General features: G+C 34.1%; 1 protein-coding gene across 1 annotated transcript; it reads right to left on the bottom strand.

Annotated features, from left to right (window-relative positions):
• Nucleotides 1–17,928, bottom strand: LOC128206908 (dynein regulatory complex protein 1-like). Its single transcript, XM_052909646.1, has 18 exons — nt 17,752–17,928; nt 16,576–16,776; nt 16,274–16,325; nt 15,713–15,769; nt 14,873–14,947; nt 13,063–13,200; nt 12,182–12,391; nt 11,203–11,342; nt 10,439–10,573; nt 9,475–9,621; nt 8,750–8,862; nt 7,996–8,141; nt 6,815–6,904; nt 5,948–6,043; nt 5,013–5,206; nt 3,907–4,059; nt 3,542–3,644; nt 1–2,510 (listed from the first exon to the last, which is right to left on the bottom strand). The coding sequence occupies exons 1-18, from the start codon at nt 17,865–17,867 to the stop codon at nt 2,445–2,447; spliced, it is 2,232 nt and encodes a 743-aa protein (XP_052765606.1). The 5' UTR covers nt 17,868–17,928; the 3' UTR covers nt 1–2,444.
• Between the last annotated feature and the right edge of the window lie 1,307 nt (nt 17,929–19,235).

Raw genomic sequence — 19,235 nt, 5'->3', positions numbered from 1 at the left:
AACCTTTACACGTTTATTTTTCACAAGTATTTTTGAGGGAAATAATTCATCATTTTTTCCCTCTTTTTCAAAGATCTTTTTAATAGTCCTAAAACAGCAACAAACGAAAGCATAATTTTTTAAATATAAAACCCTTAAATGCACATTATTCATTGGTATATCACAGAACCTTGTTTATCAAATAATTATGAATAAGCACAACTTATTCTATAAAACATTGATGAATTGTCTACAGGTTAACTTTTATCTAGTTCTTCTCATTGAAATGCTTTCATTGGTTCATGGTTATTATTGGATAAATATTGACCAATCAATAAACATCTGTAATAATTTTGACTTAACCAAAAATGTAACCAATTTTATACTATTGGCAGCAGATGAACTTTTTACTTTAAATTAATTTATTATCATCATCATCATGAAATTCTTGGGTCATGTATTCAATATAGTTCTTACGGTATACTCATCCTTAGACATGCTTCATTGATTTCATTCAATCATTTGGCAATTGATTTTACAGCCAATCAAAACACTCAGATTCTCTTTCTTAAAATTAAGCTCAATCTAAGGTGGTTATAGAATACAGCCTCTGTTGGTTTCTCTTTCTCTTTCTCTCTCTCTCCAGCTTTATAATCATCCCACTTGGGCGAAACATATAAAACACCGGCCCCTCACAGAAATAATGTGTCTACTGTCAATCACAAATTAAAGTGACACTCTTATTCAAAATTAACACATACACATCTATAACAAAGATCCATTTTGAGTGATAATCCTTTAACAACTTACTTAATAATGCATTTAAAAAAAAATTAATTACTGACAACAAGATTGTAACAGTGTACTTAATATCTGAAAATGTAAAAATATTAAATGTTTGGTTAGTGTTTAAAGATTTACTGTGATCTACTATCGTCTTGGTAGCCTTCATAAGAACTAATGTTTTCGAAATCTTTCTTTTTGGTATATTAAAACAATTGTATTAATTGTGGTAAATCTTATTGGGGAGTTAAAGTGCATCTTTAATGAGACGCAAAATGCAGATAAAATGTCAATGAATAAGAAGATCTTTAGAGAGAAAACACAAAAGATTTTCTCTGGCTACAGTCACAGTCAAATTGTGAGCATACATGTTGGTGTATTGAACAAAGAAAGCATTGTCACAAAAAATGTAACAAGAGGTTATTTAGTTCATAGAAAAACAACTAAATCTGTCCATATTATGTTCTTAGCATTGTACAGAAATATTAATGCACAAGTTTTAGTATAAACTTATAAACTATCAAATATATCTTAATACAAGACGTGATACCACTAAAAAAATTCCATTGAAATCTTGCTAAGTGTTCATAATTTTGAAAATGTTCTGACAGTAAAATTTAATAAAACACATATCCATAATTAAATACCACTCGCAAAATGAAACAAACAGTCATTCATTAAAGTACTTCAACTATATTTCGATGTTACAAAACCACAGAAAAGAGATACAATCTTAAGATAAATTTGTGGTGAACACAACTTAATTAACAAACAAGCTTAACGAGACATGAAGACAAGGTCATTAATTATTCTTAAAACCACTGCCCTTGAACAAGTCAACATGTTTATTAGTGTTTAAAATAAAGAAGTATCTTTTTATAATGTTTTTTTTTTCTATTTCAAACCAGATCTTATTGAACATTTCATTGAAGTCCTAAGTTCAAAGAGGGCAGTTTAATTTTCTTCAAAAATTTTGAAACATTATAAACGTCCGTACAGTATCCAGTTTTATGTGAATTAATTAAAACTTCATTTTAGGCTACTTGACTTGTTGATTTAAGTTTTACCATTTCCATTTTCTTACAACTATGGCAGAAAAATATGTCATTAAATGAATGTACAAGTATAGACTTTAAATTGTAATATGGCAGATTGCTCAGAACTGTACAAGTTAACAACATCGATAGCGGTATCATGTTAACTTAATAGATTAGTAATATATTTTATGATGTGCTATTTCATCATATATTTGAGTTATACAAGTAAAGTTGAAACAGCTGTCTTAAATCTTGTAAGTGTTATTGCAGATCACATGTGTATCCATTAAACTTCCAGAGCAGCAACGATTTGAAAGTTAACAATGATGATGTTAGCAACGATGTTAACTATAACAAAGTTCTGAACAATAAGCCATTTGTTAATTGACTTTATTTTTGCTAAATTTATGTATGAAATTTGTAGCCATTTTGTACAAATAATATATAAAGTAACACTGTTACTAACATTTCAAAATCAGACCGTTTCATTTCAAAATTCAGTTTATTTTTTCACATTTTTGATAAATGAAAAAGAAAAAAAACTAGTAGTTAAAATTGCACAAGAGTCACATTATTTAGGTGAGAGGCCCCGCACAGGGTATTAGGTGTAAAATATGTGTTGTCTAAGCGGGATGATGGGGGCCATCAACGGGGAGGGTTCATCTCAAGCTGCAGAACACGGGTCGGCGGCACCTCTAGCTCCGCATTCACCTGAAAATGTATAAAAATAGATTTGATCATTTATATGATTATAGATTCTGATTGACGGGAAGCTGAAGGGCTAAACAACCCCTCACGTAAAAGCAGAACTGAATTTTAAAAATTAAATAAGTAAAAAAAGTAAGTTTTTTTTTTCCAGAGCCATAAGATCTGCTGAAATCTGCAAATGTGCAGACAAACCACATCCCTGGATTATAAACTTATCAGGTTTTTGAGCAAAAAAGTCTAGGGTTTGTGATAGCCTTTGTGTTGTTATCATTGGTTTCACGTGTCAAATGTACATAATTAGATTTGATTTTTATATAATTTTTAAAGAAAAAAATCGTAAAAATATGATTATTCTTGGTTTTGTTCGCAATGATGTCATATTGCAAAAACCTTGACCTTGGCCATAATTAAAAAAGTTTGATGATATTCACATGAAATTAAGTACACATATTGCCTAAGGGCTATTTCATTTAAACATATAACCCCCAGAGGGAAGGCACTTTTAAATTATGCCACCCCCCTACAGAAGCAAATTTACCTTTGTGGGGTTGAAATAAGCGAAAAAAGACACCCACCTATATACTATTTAAAAAAATTGCCTCCCCCCGTGGGTTATATGTTTTACTGGAATAGCCCAGACCCATAACTCTGCCTTTAATAATCATTTAGTTATTTGCTGTTTCAAATGAAAAAACAACAAACAGACAAAAGACTGGCATTTGCTTGCTACACGCTTTTGTAACCCTGAATCATGTGAAATGTCAAGGTCACTCAATTTGGATACCATTGACCTTGACATTTAATATGATCTTTTTTCTCAATGTGAAATTGTTTTATATAAATTATATCAAATGCAAAAATGTTGCATTATTTTCTTAAACAAAATGATGAATTTTGTATGTAATTATAACAAACTCACAATGCTCCTAATCATAATTGATTGCCTCCTGCGAGTTTTAATGAATTTTAGTTTAAAATTTACACAATTTGGCCACTTACACTTGAATAATATTGGTATTTAAAAAGTGACGTACCTTGGAGTTGACATACTGATGAAGCAACATTCGGAGCTCGGCGTTCTGTTGTCTTAGCGCATCAGTTTCGTTAATAAGTCCAGCTCTTGAGCCCAGGGTATCACTGGAAGAAAGGATATTCAAGAATGGTTAATTAACAGCACATTTTGCCTGTTCATTTACTGCCAGCTTTTTTATTTAGTATTGATCTGCTACAAACCACAACAACCACCACCACCACCACCTCTTGCCTTTGTCGATAATGGGGCACGTTCTCTTGGTGTCTAGAAAGGGACACCAGCACTATCTAATACTAGATTGATTCATGTAGGCGCATAGCTAACCACACAAGCTAAAATTACTTACTTCAAACTAGACAAACATACCTGTATTTTTCCAGTCCCTCAAGTAGAGCATCCCAGAGACGCTCCTTCTTCTTATCAATCACCTGAGCGTACTTCGCCCAGTATTCCGAGTCACCTGTGTCATCTCGATCACCCAGAGACTTGATTTTGAATTGAGATGCCTTCCCTTTCTCTCTGTAAGGATTCATTTACAAGCTCATGTAAAAACTTAGTAAATTGAGCCTAAATAAAAGGCATTAAAATCATGCCTATATCTTCTACTGGTGACTTTTTTGGAGATTTTTCATGATTTGATTGTTAGATTATCATGTAAATTTAAAATATTGCCTGAGAAATGTTAACATTCTTTAAATTTGTTTAAAGGCAGGCCAGCTTATGATTTCATATCCATCTAATCAACAAAATATGCAGTAAGCTCTATATTGTAAAGATAGATTGCTCGAATGTCTGTTCTTCTTAAACATCATGAAATCACAATAAATATTTTCACAGATTTCAGAGGAATTAGAAAATTTCATAATTTTCTAAAGTTTTTTGAATGCAAAGTCTTTATATTTTCACATTAAATTTATGTCACAAGAAAAAACCAAGACAAATTGGACTGAACACATCTGGCCCACCATTAAAAGAATACACTGCAATGCCAGGCAGTACATCACTAACATTCTTAAGACAAATCACAATCCTAGTCTTGACCTAATCCATAATTTGACCAAATAACATCAAAAGTTATTCAAAATTGTATAATTATATGTTTTTGCACTTAAAAAAAAAACGCATTCTCTCATAGATTATGTTTATAAATAACTTAAGACAAGATGCCAAAGATAAATAATTCTACAGCAAAAAAATGTACCATAACTAAGTACCACTCATTGCTTTTTTTTATCATTTACTCAAATAATATATTTGCTCTAGAATTAGTTTTCCTTGGAATCTTGACTTTTTTTAATCAAATTTTTCTTTGAGGGAATGCGCTTTTAAAAGGTGTTAAACATGCGTGAATTTGATTAACTGTTGATGCTTTGTGGTAAAGAGTTGAGATCGAGATTTGACTTTTAAAGAATATTTATGATGAACTGCCTGGCATTAAAATGTCTCACCTACTAATAAATGATGTAACATACCTCTGTGGCTTCCTGTGCTGGTCCACAAACAGTCGGAGTGCCTTTAGAACCTCGTTCGGGTTTATAAGCTCCACTGTTTCGCTCTTCGTTGACACCGCGTCTCCTTCTTTGCCAGTCAGTTTGTAGATCTCGGCATCGAGGTCGTCAGCCATCTCACTCTCTGAGTAAAACGTCTTTGATTCCTCATCTTCTTTCTGAATAAGAAATATTTAGAGGCGTTGATTAATTTCAAGTTTTAATTGACCAAGATGAACAATTTAAATAAATGCAAATTAGATCATAAGCTTGTTAGTTAAAAGTTGATAGTGGCATCAATGTTGTCAATGATTCCACAATTTAAGTTAAACGTCTTGAATTTCAAATCCTCATCATGAAGTTGAAGTAAATGCAGTAATGGCGATGTTTATTAAAATAGTTAAGTATTTATCATGATAGAAGGCTTAAGTATTTCTAAATCATACTAAAAAATCAAAATTTTAATTTTAAAAGTACCGTAGTCAAAATTAGCACAAGCTTGCTAACCATGCACTAGAAACATGTTCTCAAGGATTGATTTCAAAAAATCCAGGCAATAGAGTGAGAATTAGGGGGAATGTTCATCTTCAAGTCTTTTGATGACTAAAAATATATTGAAGGGCCGCCCCGATAGATCAGTGGTAGAGCGTTCGCTTCGGGTTCAAAGCTTGGCTACGTCAAACCGAAAGAAGTTAAAATATGTTACCAGTAGCTACCTGGCCTAGTGCTCGCAAATTAACTGGTAGTACTGGGAATATGGTGTTCTCAGTACTGATTCAACCCAAGTCGTGATGGCTTCACTACGGGGTCAAGCCATAATGCGGCCAATGGGCACGGGCAGACCGTGATAAATTCAAATAAACAAAATTATATATCAAAGATTAGAATTTTAAAACTTCTATCTGGCCTTTTACTATTACCTTCTCCTCAACCTCTGCCTGTCCTGGTTTCCCCTTAAGCTGCATGAAGTAACTGGCCAGGAGGTGGATGTCCTCTTCAGTGTCGATGTTAAGGGCCTACAATTACACAAGCACTCACGTTACATGCATTGGTTTCAGATTGAGATCTATAATAAATAGTTTTAAAGAGATAGGAATTTAAACAATGATACAGGGGTATTAATATTTGCACAGCCAAGATTCCGCGGTTAATTTGTGACTAGAAGGGAAATAAAGAGTAACTCTGAAATGGTTGGAAATGTCTGACAGAACTTTATTGGTCTTGCCAGACGGATCTATTTATAAATTTCAAATCTACATAAAAAGAATAGATTTAAAAGAGACCACAAAGGTGGACAGCATAAGCCAATAATAAATTGTATAGAAATAAAATTGATGTAAGCAATTAAGATATTGGCACAAAATTGGAGGGTGAAGGGGTGGTATTAAGTTTCATTTGATGAAAGTTGCCCATTTTGCTCAAAACATCTTTAGTCCCTTATCACAGGATTAAGCTAAGCTCTCTATTCTTGTTTTAGAATAATTTTTGTAAAATTTACATTCTTAAGAGATTTGGACATAAAAAATAAATCATCTTCAAGAAAAACTAATTTATATTAAGTAAAATCAAGATTAATTTGGCTTAATGAAATAAGCTACTTAATCTAGTTACACTGAAGAACATTTGAGAAATTGGTGCCTGAGGTTTACAGATTTTCAACACAAATTTTCACCTTGACAATTCCATACATTTTTTTTTTCATTTTGATGTTCACAATGCGAATTTTAAATTGAAATTCGAGGGTATCTTTTCTGTAACACAAATAAGCTAATAAAACGTAAACTTACACTGAAGATGGCATCAAGTTTCATGAGTGATTGCTCGTCCTTCTCCAGTGGTGCCAGAAGTGTGTTGAGCTTCTGTTCCACAAGGAAACCCTGGAATCAAACAAATACATGTCTACATGGTGAGGTTAACACAAAAAGGCTCCCTCTGCTACTTCATTTCAGATGTCACTTAAAACCAGTCTGGCTAGTTTGGTTTTTAAGACTTTTGTCACTTAAAACCAGTCTGGATAGTTTGTTTTTTAAGACTATTGTTTGTTATTTAAAACCAGTCTGGCTAGTTAGGGTTTTTGAACCTTTTAATGTCACTAAATATTCTGGCTAGAATGTATTGGAACTTTTGTTTGTCACTAAACACAAGTCTTGCTAGAATGTTTTTGGACTTTAGTCACTAAAAAGCAGTCTGCCAAGTATGGAACTTTTGTTTGTCACTAAACACAAGTCTTGCTAGAATGTTTTTGGACTTTAGTCACTAAAAAGCAGTCTGCCAAGTATGGAACTTTTGTTTGTCACTAAACACAAGTCTTGCTAGAATGTTTTTGGACTTTAGTCACTAAAAAGCAGTCTGCCAAGTATGTTTTTTTGGACTAGATTTCATCAAAACTTGAAGAGTTTCTGAAACTCATTTATGCTAAGCAAAGTCATTTCTGTCAATATTATGAAATATGTCGAGATAACAAGAGCTGTCACAGAGACAGCGCGCTCGACTATTCCGCCACTTTTCGGTGTATGGATTGAAAAGTTTTGGCATGAATCACTGTTGGATTAGATTTCAATGCAATACATGATGTGCTGAGATATTTACATAAATTGAATTGGAAAATATTTGTGGTGGTACGCAAACTTTAACGTAAATTCTAAGTCGAAAAAGGGGCATTATTTTGTCAAAATGCTTGATAGAGTTACCTCCTCCTGTGTACAGGTTTGGAGCATGATGGTGAACAAGCGTGCAAAGTTTCAAAGCTAGATGGCAATGGACTTTGAAAATATTTGAGGTGGTACGCAAACTTTAACATAAGTGGTTACGCCGACGTAGACGCTCGGGTGACTAGGATAGCTCTCCTAATTCTTCGAATAGTCGAGCTAAAAATACAACTTACTCATGGATTGCTTGAAAGCTACAAAATAACTTATGTAAAATTACAGTGTCTTAACTCAACATGCACAAAAAACAACACACTCACCGATTCATCACACAGCAACTCGAGGATCTGTTTTATGGTCTGAGCTGAAATTTTGTCAAGTATGCTCGATTTCTTTGGTTTCCTGTCGGCGGGAATATCGTCGCTCATTTCTGACTGCTGGTCTTCATCTTGGGCCTGACTTCCAGCTGAAATGAGTTTACAGTATTTTATTTTGGCTTAATTAATGAACTTTTTGTAGAAAAATATGCATGGCCAACTGTAAAGCTTTTCCTTAACTTAACATCCCAGACAACACCAAACATAATGATACATCTGTGAGTAAATTTTTTGCCCTCTAAAATTGCAGAATAAATAGAAAACTTGATTATAATATATAGATTACGTGTTCAACAAAATCGAAACCTTTTCAGGTTTTTACTTAACAACAAAAACACTACATTAACTACAAGATTGAATTACAAAATTTTGTGTAAAATTGCATTGGAAAAACTACAAAATCGATGAAAAAAAGGGAAGCACCAAATAAACATTGACATTTTTCATGTTTTCCACTACAAGACGCCTTTCCTTTCACCACGTCCTATTTATTTATAACTGGAGATTATTCAGTACAGTCGAACACTGTTGGCTCAAACAAGATGTTAAGGACCGTTTTTTTTATTCTGAAGGTAAACATTCCTGCTTGTCTTGAATTTTCCAAGGCAAGAGGTATTTTTATTGGTCTCTCAGGGAAATTGAGTAAATAGGGATTGACTGTATATAATATATATTATATATTCAGCAAACTATGTACCTGTCTGCCTGTCTCCCGTAGCGGAGAGCACTTCCTGTACGACCTGCTTTGCTGTCACACCCGACATCTTTGACTCCTCCTCCATCAGTGGCCCAATATTCTCCATGAACGACCTGGAAACACAACAACAGTCAGACACCTTTCAAACTTATAATATGTTTTGACTTAATGAATTTCCAAAGTATGTGTTGATTGCTTGATTGATTGATTGTTGTTTATTCAGGTGACAAAACACTAATATATACTTGGTAATACCTAAAAATTAGAATTGATGCTAAAATTAGAATACAGCTTAAAGGTACCGGGTACTTGAAAATATATTAAACAGACTTATCAAGACATGCTACAGTCTAAAATACAGGCAGGATAATTATTTGACTACAACTACAATACAGCATATTTAATGCATTTGTGGATGAATTTATAAAAGCTAAAGCTGGCTTCTCGACATAAGTTGAGGGTGTTTATAATCTAAGATGGCTAATGAAAGCCCATGTTAACTTATATAAAACAAGAGTACGGTACATTAAGAGGATTTCAACACTTGTCACTCTGTCTATGTCACTCAAGGGGCATAGCTCTAAAAAATGACATAATTCCTGGATCTGGTCAATGGAACAGTACCGGTACTCTAAAATTCGCCCTATGAAAGATTTGTAAAACTTGCTTCAAATGTGCATGCTATAATTATGAACAATCAATGATTTTAAGACTGGTTTACTCACAGGTCAGATGGTGCCCAGTCAAGCCCCATCTGCTGCGTGCTGATGATGCGATCAGCCTCGAGCACATTGCTTACGAAGTCCTTCAACTCTTCCTCGTTCATACACCACACATCGTTAAACTTGTTGGCATCTGCCTGGGTGAAGTGTCTGCAATATACATGTAGATATTGTTGAAGTTCTAATACTAAGAAGAAGAAACACAATATCAGCCTTAGTCTTCCTTTGCAATATTCTCAGAGTCTGACGGCCTCCAAAGCTTCCAAATCGAACCCCGAGATCCTGATTTTAGCAGTCATGCACTACCAGACTTCCTTCATGTAAATTGTTTTAATAATTAGTATTTTGCCCCTTCATACTTTTCTATTCTTCATACCTATTTAAGTGTTTTCAAAATCTGAAAAAGATTTTTCTTTAAGAACAGCATTGTATGCTGTGAACTTTTTTTCCAGTGTTTAGAACAGGCAACAAAAAGTTTGAACCTCAGACTAACATGTACCTTATTTCTAATGGAAGTAAATATTCATGTCATCTTGCATATTCACTTTTTGGTATAAATAAAAACTAGTATCTTTTTTATCTTAAAATAATTGATGCAAAGCATTGTAAATACCCGGTTAGCACAATTCTAAGCAGCCTTTTATGCATTCAGCGCTTCAAGTTGGTATTTATGGTAAGATATGCATAAAAGATCATATTTTTGGTCATTGAAAATAAGTATAAAAATTCTATATTAAATGGCCACTTATGTTATATATTACAGTCGAAACTTGCTATGTCAAACTCCGTTATCTCGATATTCTTGTTATGTCGAACTTTTTTTCAAATATTTTTGGTCCAGTTAGACATGTTCTGTTTTTCAGTTATATAGAATGTTTGTTATCTCGAAGTATTTCCTGAAGTGCCAACGACTTTGACATAGCAAGTTTCGACTGTATATGAAAACTACACCTTCAATCCCCATTACCTATTTTTCTTCTGCAAATCTTTAAACTGCTCCATGATTTTCTTGTAGTCATCGTTAAGCTGTGAGTTCTCATCCCTGTACTGTTTCTCCTGCTTCGCACACTTGATCCGCAGACCGTTCAGGACGTCTTGAAGCCTGCAAGTGATAACAATGGTAATAAGGTTGTGTGGTAAGCGCAGTGGTTAAGCACATCAGCCATACAAGTCAGTTTTCTACTGGCACTCTGTGGCTAATTGTACAAAACTGGTTAACGTTTTGATTTGGTCAATGTTAACCAAGATAATTATTGATTGGTCAATATTTATCCAAAAATTATTTTTAACCAATCATAGCATTTGGACATGCAAACTAGTCTAAATATAGCCTGTGGACAACTTATCCAAGTATTATACAATTGGATACTGCTGTTTTCCCAACAACACAAGACCACACCCTCCTAACAGAGTGAGTAAGCATAAGTCAATATAACTCTCTTCACAATTGTTGTTAAAGAAATAGAGACTGAAGTTTAAAATTACAATGGTAATAAAACTAACATATAACTATACTAGGTATATTGGCAGGTTTCGTAAATCAGTGGTCGAAATGACAGCTGATAGTCACACTTATAAACATAAAAAGGACAGATTATCAATTGTAGGAAGAACAGTCTTTTACACGCAGGAATTTACCATTTTGAGGTAAATTTTAGCACATTGCAAATTAGACATGCTAAATTATTTTAAACTTTCTCTCTCCATTTCAATTCTAGGACTGGTGCCTACCTTGTGATTTTCCTTTTCTGTTGAGACTTGGTGATGGTGTTTTCGTCGTCACGTTTCTTCAGCACCTGGAAGTTATACTCTAGTTTCTCCTGGTTGAGCTGATACGTGGCTCTCATCTGCTGTAGTTGCTGCTCCAACAGCTGAGGAAGACAAAAACCAAACTCATTATCTTTATTCACACGAATCAAACTTTTGTTTCTTTGCAAGTGTTAGCCTAACCTTTTTCGACCCCCATTTGTTTATTACTTGTAAACATCAAAAAGGCTAGTAACTGCGTCATGGATGTTAAGACTATGAAAATGTTTGTTTTCGATGTATGAATTTGTCGATCAAATATACTTAATAACTATATGTATGTTTGTTAGTTAACAGTAACCTGAATGCGACATTTTAAAAACCTATAATGGTAGCTTTATCATGTTATTAGCTACTTATAAGAGTTCAACACTGAAGCCAAATTTGAAAGGAGCATATATTTACCCCAAGTGTAAAATGTATGGCCACCTTTGTAATTAGAGAGTTTTTGCCCAACACTACTATACAGTTTTGAACTATACAATACAGTACTTAATTATATACTACACATGTTTGAACTTAACGTCTTAAGGTTAAACCCTACCAGTACATCTGTCTCTAGGTTAAACCCTACCAGTACATCTGTCTCTAGGTTAAACCCTACCAGTAAATCTGTCTCTAGGTTAAACACTACCATGACATTTGTCTCTAGGTTAAACCCTACCAGGACATCTGTCTCTAGGTTAAACCATATCAGTACATTTGTCTCTAGGATAAACCCTACCAGTACATCTGTCTCTAGGTTAAACCCTACCAGGACATCTGTCTCTAGGTTAAACCCTACCAGGACATCTGTCTCTAGGTTAAACCCTACCAGTACATCTGTCTCTAGGTTAAACCTTACCAGTACATCTGTCTCAATGTTAAACCCTACCAGTACATCCATTTTAAGGTTAAACCATACCTGAACATCTGTCTCTAGCCTAATCTTGACCATGTTATATTCCTCAGAATCCTGGACACGTAAGTGTTGAAGCTGGTTCTCGTAATCCTCAACACGTTTTTCACGAGACTTCATGTACTCAACTTCTTTGTCACGTCGATGCTGCATCCGCTCTTCCCACTTTCGCTTGTGGAGTTCAAGTGAGTCGTTTCTCTCTGCCACAAATGCCATCTGGGGTGAAGATGTTTGAAAATGTTATGTTGATCAGCTTCATAAGCCTTCATTTATGTTTCACTTCATATAATGTCCTCAAATCAAGCTCTTACATAATTTATATGCTGGCCCCAATTTTTCAAAACTTCTTAGGCTTAACAGGCTTAAGTAGCTTATTTCAATTAGCCCAAATACATAGTTTATATAGATAATTCATATCTTAAGTCTAAAAACTCTTTAATATGTAAATATTACGCAATTAATTTAAAAACAAAAATAGTGCAAGCTTAGCTTAATATTATAAGGGATTTAAGAAATTTCGAGAAATTGGGGCCAGGTGATATAATAAAAACTTAAGTCTTCTTTATCAACATCATGCACTATCTTCAAGTACACTCTCGGTTTATTTATTTTTAGATAGTCATTCAACATGCAAATCAACCACAAATTTTCAATATCTGTTTGATAAAAAAAACTATTTACCATTATATTCACATAACTTAACATAATGTTTCAATCTTTATTTCTAAAATAAACATTTGATAAAAAAGTCTGACAAGAACTTGTACAGTTAAACACACATTTTTGTCACAAAGCAGAATTTTCTATAGGCAAAAATGATACACCATCTGATCAGTGAAGATAAGATTTTCAGTTATCTAACCAAAAAATTATTATGCAATTCATACCTCAATTTCTTTCATCTCTTCCCGCAGAGCCTTAGTGAGATTTTTAATCTGTTCTTCCATACGCTCAATCATGAGATCCACATCATCAGCCTGTTTTTTCAGATCTTTCACATATTGGTCATCCTTGCTTTTCAGTTCCTAAAAGAGAAATAAGTCAATATCTGATCAAATTTATTCAGACAAAGCCATTCATTGATCGGAAATATACACCGAGTCATTTAGTGATTGGAAATAGTTAAAACTTTCAGGTTAAAATTTCTTTATTATGTAATCAATATCATTCTTGGTCATTTCACTGATCCCAAACCTCTGAAGTGTAATTAATTGATCTACAAAGTCTACAGTTAATAATTTATCATTAAGCTCTACAGTCAATTATCTATTAGAAAGCCCTGAAGAGCTTATGTTATACTTAAATAGCATTTTTTAACTAGAGATTGCTTTTTTGAAAAAGCGCATGTCTCCCCCATTGTGTGGTCGTAGGTGAGAAATAATCAATGATGGACATGAAATTTGTACTTCCTCCCTACCAAGTTTGGTGAACCTAGGTCAAACCATTCTCAAGATATTGAGCGGAAATGTTTTTTACATTGGGGTCGCCGCGACCTTGACCTTTGACCTAGTGACCCCAAAAACAATAGGGATCTTCTACACCTCATGACCAACCTCCCTACCAAGTTTGGTGAACCTAGGTCAAACCGTTCTCAAGATTTTGAGCAGAAATGTTTTTTATATTGGGGGTCGCCGCGACCTTGACCTTTGACCTAGTGACCCCAAAAACAATAGGGATCCTCTACACCTCACGACCAACCTCCCTACCAAGTTTGGTGAACCTAGGTCAAACCGTTCTCAAGATTTTGAGCAGAAATGTTTTTTATATTGGGGGTCGCCGCGACCTTGACCTTTGACCTAGTGACCCCAAAAACAATAGGGATCCTCTACACCTCACGACCAACCTCCCTACCAAGTTTGGTGATCCTAGGTCATGCGGTTTTCCAGTTATCGATCGGAAACGAACAAAGCATTCTCCTGATATTGCACGGAAATATTTTTTTACATTAGAGGTCACAGCGACGTTGACCTTTGACCTTGTGACCCCCCAAAATATAGGAGTTTTCTAAACCTCATGATCAACCTCCCTACCAAGTTTGGTGAACCTAGGTCAAACCATTCTCAAGATATTCAGCGGAAATGTTTTTTACATTGGGGGTCGCCGCGACCTTGACCTTTGACCTAGTGACCCCAAAAACAATAGGGATCTTCTACACCTCATGACCAACCTCCCTACCAAGTTTGGTGAACCTAGGTCAAACCGTTCTCAAGATATTGAGCGGAAATGTTTTTTACATTGGGGGTCGCCGCGACCTTGACCTTTGACCTAGTGACCCCAAAAACAATAGGGATCTTCTACACCTCATGACCAACCTCCCTACCAAGTTTGGTGAACCTAGGTCAAACCGTTCTCAAGATTTTGAGCAGAAATGTTTTTTATATTGGGGGTCGCCGCGACCTTGACCTTTGACCTAGTGACCCCAAAAACAATAGGGATCCTCTACACATCACGACCAACCTCCCTACCAAGTTTGGTGATCCTAGGTCATGCGGTTTTCCAGTTATCGATCGGAAACGAAGTGTGACGTACGGACTGACGGACTGACGGACTACCGGACTGACGGACAGGGCAAAAACAATATGTCTCCCCCAGAGAGGGGGAGACATAATAAGTCTTGACAGACATACACGCATAGATTTAAATACAAAATTAGAAAATTACGGCAATATCTAAAAAGATTCAAACTAAAACATGTACCTGTTGGAAATCATTGATCAGTTTGTTCTTCTCATCGATCATCGCATCACAGGACGTTTTCTGAGTCATCAACATCTGTAAAATAAAGAGAAATATAAGAGAGATTCATACTTAAGATTCATATTTTTAATCCCTCTTAAATACTATCCAAAATATTTGCCAGGATTGAGAATAAATATATCATTATAATGATTTGTTACTGCAATGAGATAAATTAGAAAGAAATGTACCACAGCTAGATTTAGGTATTTATTTTTTGAGAGGCTAATTTTACAATTTATGCAGAAAGGCATTACCTAACCAGCAATAAGCAAAGTATCACACTGGTCATAGAATATCATAACTTTATTTCATTGATTTTATTTAATATAAAAAAATGATTAATAAATACACATCGTAAATGATTGGTAATAAGAAGATAGGGATTATAAGAGGCAGACAAAACAATTCTCAATACAATAACACTTTTCTTTTATTTTGACTATAAACATTTTAAGAAATGACTTAAGAGTTTTATGAGTACCTTACCAGCTATATAAAATCCAAATTTAAGCAAACCAAGGGGGAATTTTACCAGTGCAAGGCTTTGGGGGGTTATCAGTCCAAATACTTGTACAGTGACAGAGTTTTATGTCTTTTTTATATGGCAAATTAGAAAAATCCTGTTTAACATGTCTAATATTTTAGACTAGCGGGGTTACGAGTGCTCATTTCGGTGAATGAGCTTTTTATAATTTTCAGCTCCGACAAGATTTCATTTATTTTGATTGTTTATATTCAACTTTGACAGTGCACAGTTTCTGTGTGGCTTGCTAGGCTAGCTATAATGTAACAACTTACCTCATGAAGTGATTGAGGAATTGAGTGCTGCAATGCTTGTTCCCATTTCTTTGTGATCTGGAAAAAACACAAACACAATGAAGGTCTAAAACTGTTACAATTAAACAAACAATGACATCAATTATTTCATCATTGTTTGAATTTTTGCATTAATAAATAAAAAATATTTTCGAACAGTAATTCGAAGTCTTAATTTGCTTAATTTGTTTTAATTATTAATAATATTTTATATGCTTGTTGTTCTTGCTTCAATATCCACCAATTATGAGAACAAGAAATTACATTTGTTTGTTACTGACCTTATATAATGCAGGAGGGTTCACAGACTCTCCACCCATTTTGGGGTACCATAAATACATAACCAGCTTAGTGTTTAAGATTATAATTTAACTACTGACCCAGCCCCTGTTTTAAGTCAACTGATTCATCTGATTAAAATCAATAACAGCTGACTGCTGATTTACAAAATAATTGTATGGTCAATTTTAAGAGAACTGCCTTTCCACTGAACAAAATATAATTAAACGACGAATAAAATTCCAATTTTGTAATAATGATTACCTCTTCAAATCTTTCTGCTCCCGATTTTGCTTCCTGTTCAAGTTTATCTTTCCTGAAAAAGATAACTCAAAACAATAACCCTTTTATTTCTCACATGATTTAATATAAAATTTACTTATGGGGTATTTTCCTATCTGCTTTAAAAATACTTTTATTTTAATCTACCATTATAAAAAGATAACAAATCATTTTATAAGCTACATATATAGATCATGGAATAAAGGCAGTGTAGACATGGATTTGGACTCAATTTACACAAAGAAAAGAAAGAATGATGATAAAATTCACAAATAAAAATTCACCTCTGTCTTTTAGCATCCTCTTCTTCATTTCTCCTCATGGCTTCCCGGGCATCGCCCGCCACTCTGATGTTAGTGACCAGATCAAACCCATCCTGCTTAAGCTTCGTCAGGCGAAGTCGACTCTCCTCTATCTGCTTTCTGCTCTTAGTCAGTTCTTCTTTAATCTCTTTCTTTTCATTTGGGTCTTCACCCAAGGCAGCTCTGAAATTTTAAAGAATACATCAGACATCAATTGTCAAAACATTGTTTCTGACTGTACCACTGTAAGCAGACCTGAGGTTAATTACATATGAGTTGTATTCTGTGATTTTGGGTCTGGTGTTTTTTTAGTTTCGGACATGTTCTTTACATTAGAATGGAATACAATTATTTGACAAACCATTAGGTATAAAGAATACCTTGAGGATTATTTTTAACAAACCAGTTGTCACTAAAATCAATTAGGGTATTGCATGAAATGAAATTTATCTGATGCAGCATTTTCTGCATATTTATGACATACACATTTGACTACCAGGTGCTAGCACTTGCACTCTCTACTAAAAATTAAATCATATATGCATCAGAATGTTACAAGATAGATCTTTGTAATATCCTGATAGAATTTGGCTGCCTCACAGAGAGCGCTTTTTGACTCTGGTTGTTGCATGCTGTCCCCGCAAAGAAAAGTTTAAAAGGAGTCACTCAAATTCAATCAGTCAAAAGAGTAATTTGTGCATTATCACTCAATGTTTTATGTAAACAAATACAATTCCAATACATTAGATAAACTACCTAAACTATCTAAAAAATTGAATGATCAATCTGAATATGAGCATCTGATCAACACTGATCATGCATTCATCTTGATTATGTACCGTACCCACATTTAAATAATTACTTGCAAACAACTATCATTGTGACATAAGTGTACTATTCCTTTATAATGAAACAACTGATACATGTATGTAAAGAATTCTGGCTAGTTCATTCAAAAGACTAACTTCGATGATGCCAGCTGAGGACAATATTTGATGTCAATTTTCTGTGGCAAAATCTAGCGTGTCAATGAAATCAATTTTATCACGAAGCAGCTTTAAAATATTTTTTCAACAATAAAACAAATAATTGGACATGTATTTGCAACAAATGACAGTTAAGGCACAATTTGAACAACTTGGGTGGAATTGAACTAACCTCCGCGCAGCTTCAACCCGTTTCTGAATCCTTATTCTACGGGCTGCAATTCTCTCTTCCGGGTCAACTGCGTCAACAGTTGGTCCGGTTTCTTCTTCCTCTCCGCTGGAACTCATTTTTATACTGTGTCAGTTTAAAACGGGTTTTTTTATTCGTTGTGTATCTGTTGCTATGTGTTTGCAGCCATTAATCACGTGACTTTCTTAAAGGTCCTAAGAAAAACATATAAAAAGAAAAGGCTAAATACCACTATATATACGGTTTCGTAACTTCACTTCCGACCTTGCCTCATGGTTATTGGTAATTTTATGCCATATTGTTCACCTATAACAGGTAAAATAACATTTAAATATCGGAAACAAGTATTCATAACACCACATACTTACATGTGTTGGTGTTTTACTTATTTTTTAAAATGATTCGCTCAAGGTTTGTAAAATGCACTATTTTAATAACGAAATAAAGTGTGGCAAATCATAAGGAGTGTTAAAACAGAAATATCAAAAGCTGGAACCCTTCAGCAAATGTTGATATGTGCTCAAATATCGTCTTTGAAGACCACAATTTTCATAAGCGTTTATAACGCGATTAAAAGTTAATTATTTATTATCAAATTAACGTTTCCGTGGCCCAGTGGTCAAGTCGTCCACCTACGGAGCGGGAGGTCGTGGGTTCGATCCCTGGCCGCGTTATACCGAAAGACGGTAAAAGTTGGTACAAGTAGCTCCCGTAAACGATACAATAGATTCTAATTCAATAATAATTGTCTTTTGATTTTTAATGTGATATTTGGGGAAAATATTTGGAAAGAAATAATTCATTTTAATTAACACCGAGTGTTTGTTGATCTTTAAAACGCCGGTGTGCTTATTTGATGTGGCACCGTTTCTAATCGGTAAGTTAAAGTCTTATAGGTCTTATTTGTATGCAAAATCGTATAAAAGAACATTTAAATTTTGTTGTCTTAGTCACGCTTTTAAAACATGTTTTGCGAGTGTATGTGTTATTATGACAATAAGCTTGTAATGCTTAGATCAAAATAAATAGTATGTTCCGATCTGATTTTAAATATAACAGCTTCAAACATGCCTATCTGAGAAAGGTTCTGTTAATTCCAAACATGAGGAAATTATAAGTAACCCGAGGGTTGAAAATGTATGTGTATAATATTTTAACTTCATGCATGGGCGGTATGATAATTCCCCACTGTGCTTTTTTGCCTTGTCTCAGAGCATGTGGTCAATTTCCTGTGTATCTGTTTGTTGGTCCAGTGCCTTTTTAAAGTTGACACTTTCAGAGTAGATAATCTCATTGTCTGACCAATATACATACAACTAAGAAAAACATTAAAACAAAACAGTATATTTTGAATAAAAAATATCATGAAAAAAAGACACTTAAATCATATAAAATTCTTCATAATACTAACTGCTATAATGTAAAAACAACTCGGTGTAGCATAATATTGCATTAACTTTATTTTT

The sequence above is a fragment of the Mya arenaria genome, chromosome 10, assembly GCF_026914265.1.
Source record: "Mya arenaria isolate MELC-2E11 chromosome 10, ASM2691426v1".
NCBI lineage: Eukaryota > Metazoa > Mollusca > Bivalvia > Myida > Myidae > Mya > Mya arenaria.
This window is presented reverse-complemented; position numbering and strand designations above follow the sequence as displayed.

What these genes read in the sequence shown, in the direction of transcription:
- LOC128206908 (XM_052909646.1), bottom strand. Translation starts at nt 17,867, where the DNA reads ATGAGTTCCAGCGGAGAGGAAGAAGAAACCGGACCAACTGTTGACGCA. An exon ending in CAGAAAAGGAAAATCACAAG is followed by an intron (nt 10,574 to 11,202) that starts GTAGGCACCAGT and finishes TATCACTTGCAG; the next exon opens with GCTTCAAGACGTCCTGAACG. An exon ending in AACTTGATGCCATCTTCAGT is followed by an intron (nt 6,044 to 6,814) that starts GTAAGTTTACGT and finishes GTGTAATTGTAG; the next exon opens with GCCCTTAACATCGACACTGA.